This window comes from Syngnathus acus, chromosome 2 (genome assembly GCF_901709675.1).
Source record: "Syngnathus acus chromosome 2, fSynAcu1.2, whole genome shotgun sequence".
NCBI lineage: Eukaryota > Metazoa > Chordata > Actinopteri > Syngnathiformes > Syngnathidae > Syngnathus > Syngnathus acus.
The window spans coordinates 15,040,017-15,052,023 of record NC_051088.1 but is presented as its reverse complement, the minus strand read 5'-3'; the positions used below and the strand labels follow the sequence as shown (position 1 = coordinate 15,052,023).

Genomic DNA, 12,007 nt, shown 5'->3' with positions numbered 1-12,007 from the left:
TGTGTCACAAACCGCAGAATATTATTTATGAACATAGCATTCTGTACATTGCGTACAGCTAGCTCCTCCATTGTTGTTAGAGTGAGTGATGGGCTCATTTTGAAATGATTGTATAACTTTTTTTTTTATTCATCTATGCCAACCATGTAGTAGTAACAGGCAAAACAATTAAATGTTCTTCCACTGGATGACTGAAGGTCAATAATTAACCTGTACGTATATCCACTTTTTGGAGTTGTGTGCCGTGAAATTGTTTCCAATGTGAAATACGTGCCTTGGGTCAATATAGGTTGGGAAACACCGCTATGGAGTACTGATGCATGGATGCAACAAAACTGATGATTGATAGAAGGCCAATATAGGATGTGCCATGGATCAGCCAAAATAGGCTCCAGTTTGCTTGTGAGTCTACAAAAATGAGGACAAGCAGTAGTATATAAAAAAAAAAAGGGACAAAGAAATGTTTTTGAAGTTCCTCTTTTAAAGTCACCTCACAACACATTCCTTTTCAACAGCATGACTTGCACAATCATGCCCTCAATGATTAACCCTTTTTTTTTTTAAACATCATTCTTGTTTTTTCTAAACATCAAAGTAAGTCACGTAGCCTGAATGGTGCCTGTGTGTTGAAATTAATTTTTGGGTATGTTACCTCGCTGCTCGGGTGACGGCTGCTCTTGGGGCAATTGGGAAAGGAAGACTCCAACATCATCAAGCGCCTTGGTCACAACAGGCTCTTTGGTTCGTACATCCCGCCTGAAGCCCTGCAACAAGACATCCGCACGCTTCATTTGGACATGCAATGCAAATCTACATTGCGATGCGTTTTGGGGGCAAAACAGAACTTGCATAAAATGGGATTTTAATTGAACCTGCAGTACTTCATTTTCCATTTACTCATGCCTTTGATTTGAATAATGTCACAGCAACTTGAGGTCTGATTCTGTTGATAAAAATACAACGAGATGGTTTGGGGGGTTGGACAATTATTTGAGAAGTAAACTTACAATTTATCATTTAGGGACCATACGGGATTTGTACTCTTTTACAAAAAAGGTCTGCTGCTTGTTTTATGGTCATGTGACCTTTCTACTATGTATATGCTATGGGTGAAAATGGGTACATTTTTGAAAAGGTTCACAAAAGACAGCAATGTTGTTCCTTCGTCACAGTATACAGGGTTGCAGAAACAACTGCTTGTCCTCCAAGATCTTTTCTACCCCGCTTTTAACCAACCTTTTAACCAACCAACCAACCAACCAACCAACCAACCAACCAACCAACCAACCAACCAACCAACCAACCAACCAACCAACCAACCAACCAACCAACCAACCAACCAACCAAACAAACAAACAAACAAACAAACCATTCCGTCTGGTTTTCTTTAAAATCGACATTCTTGTTGCCAACCTTTCTCTTCATGGCATGCTTTGAAAAAGACATGAATGGGAGACAGGATAGCTTTTCCTTCCACTTGATGTTAGAATTATGATTCACCAAAAGCTTTAATGAGTCTAGTAGCCCATTAGTGATTAAACAAAACGGCAACAACACGGCAAAAAAAGATGGGTGCCGGACTAACATTAAACTTTGACGTCAAGTAGAGGGCCACAAAATATCATCATGTGGGCTGCAGATGGCCCCCAGGCCACAGGTTTAAGACCACTGCCAAGCAACACTACATTTAATCCATTGTCGGTTCAAATGTTCTTCTGTAAACACCCCCAAAACTACCCCCACCACCACTAACCAAGTCAAATTTTGCCAACCACGTGTACTGTATGACAGGTGCGGGTCAACCTACCCGGTGAGTGTCCAACTGGTTCTGGACAGCAGGGACGTCACCACCTACAGGCATCTCCCGCTCCAGCTGCTGAGCTTTCAGCCTCAACCAGTTCAGCAGCTCCTGCAGTGACATATGCAGCCTCTTCCAAGGTGCCATTTCTGAGTCCAGGTGAGCCCTTTAGAACCCAAACGGATACTCAGTCATCCCTACACATGCATTCATTAACCAAGTGAACATATTCAAAGCATCTTTTTAAGTTTGCCTTTCCTTCACCTCATGCTGAGAGTCTTGCTGCGCAGATCAGTCCAGCGTTGGTTCATGTTGTTCAAACGTCTGTGGAGGAGTACGGCATCCTCGGAGTCCTCCAGTGAGCTCAGAACCCTCTGGCCCTTCTCGTCAAGGGAATGGTATAGCTCCGTGTGGCCATCAATCTCAGCCTCTAGGTCCTGGCAACACGGAGATAGTCATCATGGAAACACAGCAAGTACATTTGACCCAATCAAATATGCAGAGAAATTGTGGCACATTTGAAATCTAATATGATGTCATGCACTTGAGTCTCAAGTTTCAAGTGCATGTTGAAATACCCGAGAAAAAAATTACGTAATTAGGGCTTCAGTACATTAGCGAGCGTGCCCCCTAGAGGCTGTGAGCCAACGACATCAAAACAATCCAAAGGGATCATGCAATGTTTTGACATCCATGTCACCGGGTTGTATGAATTTTCAAAGTTGGAATCTTCCGATGGTAATCTATAGGAAGAAGCAAAAATAAGGAATTTTAATCTAGTTGGGAGAAATATATTGAGGCATATTTTCGGACTCGTGACTAAAACAACCAAATTTCATGCAAATATAATCAGACATGACAAGCTCATTGCCTGAAAGGGTTACGCAAGAATGCTGAGGGATAGGCTTGACAAGTGTGAAGGAACATTTTTTTTTTTAATTCCATGGTGAATAGCATGTTTGTTTTTGGAGGAAGAGGTCCTCATTTCATTTAACATTTTGAATGTGACTTTGTTGGTACGTATGATTGGATGCACGGGTGCATTCATGTTATTTTTTCCAATGGGTAGAATCAGGGTTGTTTAACTAGAGGTGCAATGATTACTCAATTAATTGACTCAAACTAACTGATTAGCAAATTATTCAACTATTATTTTCAGAAACTGATTAATCTCTTAGATGCCCTATTTTATTTACATTTTTTCTAATCCTCAGAATTTCAGCATCTCGCCAGTAAAAAAAACCAAAAACTCAGATTGGTGTAGTTCTCATCAAAAGCAGTTTGATGACCTTATTTCTTCCTTTAAAATAAGACATTTGCAAACATGTACTTTTACTTTAGAATATTTAATTAATTTACATCTGTGCACTTCTGCATTGTCAATTGAAAAACAAGTCATGTAAAAACATGTTTTTCATTCAACTCGTCAATTTCGTTATTAAACAATCGATTAATAAAATAATCTTTAGTTGCAACCCTAAACTCATCATTAATATTTTTGTTCTTCAATAAAAGCATTGATTATTCAATAAAAGGCTTGATGATAAAAGGGAAAGGCCAGCATACTCCCACGTGACCATTAAAATATTCAGCAGTTAGTATTTATTAGCTTTATTAGCAAAGAAACTGTAAACTTGCATAAAGCTTGATGACATCCATTTTGATTGTAGTTAAAATAGAAAAAAATATATATTTCTAGACTAAAGAAGAACAGCAGTTGATGGAAAGCTAGTATGAAGACTAGTCGATGAGCTCGGAGAAACAGAGAAGAGAGTTTTATTTTTTTGCCGACCTGAACTTGGTAGACCTTTCTTCGTAACATGCTGAAAAAACGTCAGGAGTCCCGCATGTAAACAAGGAAAGAGCTGCACCATCTATAGCGTCTTGTCGTTCAGGAAGATTAGCTCCCAGTGGGTGAAACAATGCCATCTGTTTTGGCGTGTACGCATGTGTGTGTGTTTCTCTATGTGTGTGTGAGAGCGAGAGTGTGTGAGAGAGAGAGGAATGGAGAGAGACGTGGACAAGAAGCAAAGAAATGAAGGAAGACATAAAAAAGAGACAGAACTTGAAAGGATGCAACCGACTAGGAGCGCACTCATTTTCCAATTAAATGTTATCTGCCCGCAGTACTGAAGCATGTGTGTGTGCGTGTGTGTGTGTGTGTGTGTGAATCCCCCTGGAAATGAGACTGTGGTGCAATCCGCCATTCTAATTGGGCACAGAAGGCTATCTCAGCAGTGCATACAGGGCTGCTGTTGTGCCCAAGGATCTGCCAGTGTGATGTGAAGGATGTGTGAAAAGGCAGGAATTTGAACCAGCATGTACTAGAAAATCATTTCCCAAAATACTTTTATGTGTGCGCATATCAATTATGCGTCATATTCCGCCAGAATGTGCGTGTGGGAGGGTCAAAGGTCAAAATCTGTCCGCTGATAGAACAGAGCTTTCACTTTTCAACGCCCACAAAGCTGTGGGGTCTCCCCACCCCCTCATTTGTCTGACAGGGGCCAATCAGATTTCGACATGTTGCCATTTCAGAATTCCTGTCGCGCCAGCCAGGGCGGCAAGTCGAGACTTGGGCCTGAATCAAATCATGAAATGTTTTTGCAAGCCCAAATGACCACTTCACAATTTGGCATGTTTCAAAAGGTTTGCACTGTGAGTCTGCTTTCTCCTACACGCAAGTTAGGATCATAGACAGTCGGAAAAAAAAAAAAATTACAACAGAATGTGAATTTGCGAATGGTGACCAACCTTCCATTGTGCCAGAAGATTACGGGCTGCCTCAGGATGCTCTGCCAGTTTCTCTTCATTGGTGGCATCTATTAGAACATTGCATGTTGTCTCAGCCTCTGTCAGCCAGTTTAGGAATTTATCTAGATCCAGGTGGAAATGTTGCAAAAGCTTCAGAGCCGTTTCCAGAGCTGCCTCCCTCTCAGAAACGCTGGAAAGGTACAAACATACACATCGAAGATTTAAAGAGGCTGGATTTGTCTTTTGGATCCAGATGTAAAAAAATATATATTACAAAAGTTATAACCTGGTTAACTTCATTTTGCACTGAAACCAAATGAAGGTCAAATTTCAAAAACTCGGATTTCAAACATGTTATTTGAGCTATTTGATTGACTATCAAAAGCAGGAAAATTATTAGCACACAAAAACTTGAACCATGGATTAGGACAATGTAGACACTGGACTGAGTTGGTTTAATCTCCGGCATTTGCTACTTTAATTTTTATCAACTTACTAATGTATCGTTTGCACAATTGATTTTTTTTTTTCTTGGGGTGGTGTGTCTCCGAGACTTCCTGCTCGGACGCTGTGCAATTGTAATTTCTCCATGACATCAATCAATCATCTCATTTGCTTTAAATTCAAATTTGTTGACTCTTTCATTTTGAGAGTTAAGAGTACCGTATTTTCCGGACTATAAGGCGCACCTAAAAACCTAAAATTTTCTCAAAAGCCGACAGTGCGCCTTATAGTCCGGTGCGCCTTATATATGGACCAAATTCCTAAATTTAAACTGGCCCGAACAATTGTGTCATGAAATCAATCATAAGTGGCCCGCTGAAGACTATGAATCATGAATCAAAAAGACTATGGATCATTATTTTGTGATTATAAAGTCATTTGTTGCGCCTGAAGTTGAAATAAAAAAGATAAAATGGAGAATGATTTGATTAGGATTAAAAATCTGACACGATGCATTAATGGTGCGCCTTATAGTCCGGTGTGCCTTATATAAGGACAAAGTTTTAAAATGGGCCATTCATTGAAGGTGCGCCTTATAGTCCGGTGCGCCTTATAGTCCGGAAAATACGGTAATTATTTCCCATTTGGAGGCTGCAGTGTCCTTGGCATTTGCCAATATTGCCTAATGGGCGCAACTGCGCATGGTGACAGTGTTGGGAAAACGCGCACGCACCGCATGTTGATGTGTGTCCAGATGGCCATCATGTTGTCATTAATTTGGGTCACTTTGTGCGTGTCGTCGTTGGAGTATTGTGTCAACAATTTGTCGGCTAACGCATTGGTTTCATCTACTTGACCCTGCCACTGTCGCAGGTCGTTTGCGAAGCCCTGAGGGGAGGAAAGTTGAAACCAACAACAATAATTTAAAACAAATAACAATAATGAATTACTAATCTGGTAGCAATTAGCTGGCACAAGCAGGAGTGACCAAGCTTTGTATGGAGCACACCTTAATTTCAGCATTCTGTCTTGCAAGAGCATCCACTGTGTAGGTGACCTCCTGCCAGGACTCCAGCCTCTCGCTGGCCCGCTTGATGAGAGCCTCCGCCCTCTCTTTGGAATTTAACCACTCAGTGGAGTCCTGCAGCATGTTGTGAAGCTGCTTGTTCCTGGCTGAGAGTTTGGCCAGAGAGTCCTCCCAGTGTGTCTGAAGCCGGTCAACTACCAGACAAAATGTCACGTTAGCAAATTCCACAGGATACTTTTTTTGTCACGAAAGGTATCTTTAAATAAATGGAATAAGAAAATTCATTCAACACAATCATGCAAACGTTTCTGCCCATCAACTTGTGTTGTTTTAGTAAGACGTCCATGCCATGCTGGATTGTTTACTACACTTCTACTTAAGTACAGAATGACTGTTTTTGCCACCTCTGAGCAATTCTGAATGTTTCTTACTGCGCTCAGTGATAGCATTCCGTGTATCCTGGTTGCTGCTTTTGTTCTTTAGGTTCTGGGCTGCAGTGACTTGTCGCTCCAGCAGAGGGCGACGCTGATCTAGCTCCTGCAGGGAGGCCTGGACCCAAAGTAACAACCTTTTAGGTATTTCTACATGTCAATTGATTACCGTCCACGAGGATAAGTGGTTCGGAAAATTGATTGCTTGATGAATACAGAGGACCCCTGGTGCCAGGCTTGAGAAAAATAATATTGAACCAGTGCACCACCGTACCGCCAAGTTTAGTAATCTGAATGAATGAAGAAATTGATGGTGAAGGGTATTTTCAGATTCTACTAAACGGTAGGGTACAGATGACCACTCCATGTATTGATGTGTATGCTTGGATAAAAGGAAGTGCGAGTTGGTGACCTTGAGCTGGCCAATATTTTCATTGATGTCATCCAGGTCAGCCACCACTACACGCTTGTTCTGCACCATGTTGTCCAGCATGGTCAGCCAGTCGGTGAGCTCCGCCCACGACTTATTAAACTGTGCCAGGGCAGCAAAATCAGCCTGGGAACTCCCTGTGAGCATGTCACCTGGACCACACACAAAGTTTCATATCAAATTACATACAAATGAGTTCCAAAAAGCGTAATGTTGCCTTTTATAGTAATATGTCTTTTGATGGCTTACTGGATTTCTTGGCCACAAGGAGGTTTTTCCTTTCCTGATGCTGCCTCAGCAACTCCAGGATGATAGTCCAGTCGTCTCTCATCTTCATGAACTTGGCCTGTTGCCACCAACACATACACACAAGACACACAAAGGCATCATCTTCCCACAAAAAAATCCAGCATGTTCAAGGTGTGCTTTGCATGCATGTTGTATTTGATCGTCACACCTTATCTGATTGATGCGGAGTAATGTCTTTGTACAACTGATTTATTCGCTGAAGAACAGACTCAACTTCGGGCTGCTTGACTTGGACTTCCTCGATGAGCTGCCAGAATATACGAACAATGTGCATTATGTACACAGCTCACCACGCACATACTGGTGTGTGCGTGTGTGTCCTACACCGGGTGGGGGCTCATCTCGACTGTGTTCCAGCTGAGTTCTGGTTCTGGACACCCAGACGGACTGATAGTCCAACTGAACATGAAGCCTTTCCAATTCCTTGAGCAGACTCTCAATTTCCATTTGTCGTTCAGGCAGTGCCTTGGACACCTAAGTGAGGCCAAAGTGGTGCTTAAAAAGTTACCACTAGACTGCATGACCACAACATTCATTGCATCACAATTGTTTGCATGCTCGCCTATCTTGTCATAAGGAGGGCAGCGTTTCTGTCTGTTGAGATCACGAGCTCGCTTTAAAGTTGAACAACGCTTTTAAATGACACAGCTACAGAGAATTCTGATTTGTGCATGCTAACCTGTTCCCAGCGAGTGTTGATGATCCTGACGTCTTTTTGCTTGTCAGAAGGAATTTGTCGCATGTTCAGATCTACCACTGCTGCTTTCTTGCTGGGAAGTTCCTCCACGCACATCTGACACACAAATGAAGGAATATACACACATTCAATTCAGTAGATGTAAAAAAATAAATTGTAACATGCATGAAGCATAAATGCTTTTTCAACAGTAAAATGCATTTTAGACAAATATGGACAGTGGGCAATTTTGGAATGATGATAAGGTGTGGGTACCTGCACTTTGCCCAGCGTGTCTCTGATGTGTTGAGGCTCAGCAGGCCGCAGAGGAATGCCCAGAACCCCCTCTGCCTTGTCGAGCCAACCCAGCATCGAGCCCAGGGTCTCCTGTAGATGTGTCGCTGTCGTGTGCGCTTCCGCTGATCTGCAGGACAGGACGTCGCTGTCATTATGGCATTGGTAGCGTTGTTGTGCCCATTGTTTTCTCCTTCCCCCGGTCTCTCAACTTCTATTCATCTACCCTCTTAATCAGTGGTGCTGGTGAAATGACGTGCACTATAAATCACCTAATGATTGCATGAACAGGAACTAAAATGTCAACTAATGAGGGCTGACTAATAGCGTGCAGAAAAGAAGGCGGCGCTTAACCATAAACGTGAGCCACGGTGCAGTAGAAGAATGCATGTCGACAGAGAAAATGAAATCAAATCCCGACAAATTGAAGTTTTGTGGTTCTCCAAAAATGGTTGCCTTCACACACACATGCACGCACGCACCTTCTCTTGCGCTCGTTGAGCTGCTCGCAGACATGTGCCCAACGAGCATTTAGGAACTTGAGTTGTGCTCGGAGGCGGGAGACATCATCTGGCGTACTCATCCGGCTGATGTCCTCGCCCGCAGAGGTCACTTGGTTCAAGACCACTTCCTGCAGTGGTATGGCTTCTGTCAGATCCTGTAAAAGCACACGCACACAATATTATATTTTCTACATTGCTCTGAAATGACTTGAAATTAAAATAACAGGCATTGAATTGCATGTTCACACACTATCGTAATATGGTGTTGAAAAGTAGGAGAAGCCAGCATCTATCCTCTCAGTGCGCTGAAATGACTCAGATGCACAGAAAGGCATTTTATCATTGGTCATATGACGCAATTGCTTCTTAAATCATACAGAAGCTCCCAAATTGCATTGTTTTTTGCGATAGTTTTTGTTGCTGGCATTTAAATTTTACACCAGATGCAATTTAACTGCTCCCGGTTAGTAGATTATCTGTTAGCGAGAGCGGTCAAGATTTTGCACTGTGCATAAACCTCAAGTAAATCAGGCCCTAAATAGGACAGTAGGACTAAATCAAGAGGTAGTTGGTCTCACGCCGAACATTGCTGTTGCTTTAAATCCAGAAGTTGACAAAAGATCTGTGGAGAGCTTTAAAAATAAATATGCAGTCAATGCATTCGAAGAGGTTGGGGGCAGATTGGGCATCAACTAGCAGATGGTCTCCGATGCATCACTGTCTGTGCATAAGGAACGGGAGAGCTGATCACAGACACCCACAAAGTGGACTGGACACATTTCTTTTGATCAGCGACTTCAGCTACCTTGGCCAACTTGTGCTGGCTATCATTCAGAATCTTTATGGTTTCTAACTTTGTTAGAGGACAACCTTCCTTGACAGTTTGGCCTGCAAATTTTGCATAGTAGTGGACGTACTTCATTATCTTGGCTATTTTATGTTGGGTATCATTTAAAATAAACAGTTGTGATTCCAATTAAAAGTTTTCACAAAGGTGATATATTCCATTTTTTAAATTATAGCATTTCCCTCGTCTCCCTCCTTTCACTTTTGTCTTGAGTAAATGAAACGCATGCTCTATTGTATGCTGTTCTCAAACCTCAACCTCCAAAAAAAAAAAAAAAAGACAGCTCTTCAACGACCACCATTGTGAAGAACATAATGCAGTGTAAAAACAAGTCAGACTGAATTCCTAAAAAGTATATTTTACATTATTGTAAGCCAATGAACATGATCACTGCGCCTAAATATCAGGAAAATAAAAACAGGGCCCAAATAATTATTTAATTAAAATATATGTCACATGGAAAGTGTACTGACACAAATGTTTAAAAACAAGCATTCCATAAAGATGCAATGCAAATGTGTTGAATTTAAAATTAAAATGAATGAGAATGCAAGGGAATTGGCAGTGATACTTTTGCATGCCACAAGAGAGAGCCAGTGTAGCATAAGTGGTAATCGCACCACACAAAATCTTTGTGCGAGGTATCAATACGGAATGAGCGTTTGAAGTATTATGTATTCCACATCAATTGTCTGTGCTAAATATACAGTGTATTTGTATTGAGTTTGTGTATGTGATACCCTGAGGTGCTGTCTTTGTGCTGCTGGCTCACTCTCGGCCATCTTGAGTGCACCCTCAGCCTCATGGAGCCATTCCTCAAGCTCCCTCTGGTCTGCTACAAACTTCTGCCACTTGCTGTTGCAGTCCTGCCAGCGCCTTCAAGTGCAGTAACACACACACACACACCAATCAGTTTTCTTCCAATCCCTGGGAATCATCTCCCTCGCGGTTCTTCTTGCTTACATGAGCCGGTCTTTGTGCAGCTTATTCAGTTTGTCCCAGTTGGTTCCAAGAAGGGTGGCACTTTCGTGGATCCGCTGGCCCTGCATAGGTCGAGCAGCAGATGCCGCTTCCTGTCTGCGAGACAGCGCCACCTCCACTGGACCACGCAGTTTGTCAACGATTGCCTTCACTTCCTGTATGAGCATAGCTCGAGGTTATAATCTACTTTTTAAAATGATGTTTCCCAGGTTTGTTGGTGAACCAGGAAAGTGGCACTTACCTTTAGGCAGTGCTCCTGCTGAGGTAAATTGTAATAAGCTGCAGGCCAGTATTCTGGGGAGTTCAGTTTGAAGTCCGCCTCGGCCACGTAACGTAACAGCGCCTGCAGCTCTGCCAGGTAATCCTGCAAATGCACGCAAACACACACACACAAATGAGCATGCACCATATTAACAAGTCCAAAGTTGAGCATGTGTCCCACAAATATAGAGCTGATTAAAAAAAAAAAAAATCTATTATTCTACAACACAAATTTCTACACACAATTATTCATGCAATTAAATGGCCTTTCTGAACTATATACTACAACAAAGATTTCCAAATTCCCAGACTACTACTATTAACACATTTAGGCCAAAGCGCGTGTGAGTGTAGATAATGTTGGCAATTTCGCTCTCAAGTGCATCCCTCTTAGGTGTGAAGTGTCTGGGCTCACAAGTACATGACACTGACAAAAAGATACTCAAGTTCCTTTGCTTTCACAATGACCCTTCATACTTGGACAAAATCCCCAACATAAGAGCCACTTAAGACTAACACAACACGAGGTATACTGACCAGTGAGGAGTTAGTCAAAGACAAGTTGCACCTTAGTGACATACATTTTATCTGAGAACATGCAATATGTTCTCAGATCAAACAAATCAGATGTACATTTTGCCCAAGCTCTTCACAGTAAGTGTATGTGGGTGGATGCACATGGTTAGATGAAAGGGTACATACGTCGTCAGTGATTGGCACAGCGGCAGACTGCGTAATGTTGGTTGGCATGCGGTGACACAGAACCACACAGAGAAACCAATGAGATTCAAGCGTGATTTTTCTTCAAAGTAACATTTAACACTTGGTGAAGAGACTCAAACAGGAACTGCCATTAGAATTTGACCAAAGTTATGACTAAAATAACTAAAGATTAATAATGGTAGAAAATAGCAATCGAGGGTCAACTGCGTGGAAGCATTAACTCTCATTCACTGCCATGGACATTCGTCGTTATCAACTGGAATCCAACCACTTACTAGCCAATTTTCAACAGGTAGGTGTGAAAAAGGGTTTCATACAGCTTGTCTGTAAAATTAGGATTTGTAAACTACTGTAATGACTAATAGATCCCTGTAGGTGGCGGTGTAGCATCGCTTTGAATTTTAAGATCAGCCTATTTGTGTTATTGTTTATGATTCACTATTATTGCACTCTTTCCCAATGCAATGTTAAGGGTTGCGCAAATATGCCATTATTAGGGTCTCCTGAAAAGTGATAATTGCGGAGATTC

General features: G+C 41.9%; 1 protein-coding gene across 13 annotated transcripts in view; it reads right to left on the bottom strand.

The window, feature by feature from the left end:
* The window catches only part of dmd (dystrophin), a 96,706-nt gene that overhangs the window by 24,246 nt on the left and 60,453 nt on the right, over positions 1–12,007 (bottom strand). For 12 of the 13 annotated variants that reach the window (XM_037274288.1, XM_037274231.1, XM_037274297.1 and 9 more), the window contains 17 exons: positions 10,736–10,858; positions 10,477–10,649; positions 10,254–10,389; positions 8,646–8,821; positions 8,146–8,293; positions 7,873–7,986; positions 7,518–7,667; positions 7,342–7,440; positions 7,134–7,230; positions 6,867–7,036; positions 6,455–6,572; positions 6,006–6,217; positions 5,730–5,884; positions 4,553–4,742; positions 2,063–2,235; positions 1,808–1,964; positions 653–764 (listed from right to left, as the gene is read on the bottom strand). In XM_037274288.1, the coding sequence (XP_037130183.1) occupies positions 653–764; positions 1,808–1,964; positions 2,063–2,235; positions 4,553–4,742; positions 5,730–5,884; positions 6,006–6,217; positions 6,455–6,572; positions 6,867–7,036; positions 7,134–7,230; positions 7,342–7,440; positions 7,518–7,667; positions 7,873–7,986; positions 8,146–8,293; positions 8,646–8,821; positions 10,254–10,389; positions 10,477–10,649; positions 10,736–10,858 (2,503 nt within the window). Of the gene's footprint in view, positions 1–652; positions 765–1,807; positions 1,965–2,062; positions 2,236–3,590; positions 3,741–4,552; positions 4,743–5,729; positions 5,885–6,005; positions 6,218–6,454; positions 6,573–6,866; positions 7,037–7,133; positions 7,231–7,341; positions 7,441–7,517; positions 7,668–7,872; positions 7,987–8,145; positions 8,294–8,645; positions 8,822–10,253; positions 10,390–10,476; positions 10,650–10,735; positions 10,859–12,007 lie in introns of those variants that run through there. The other variant, XM_037274364.1, reaches the window with a different exon arrangement.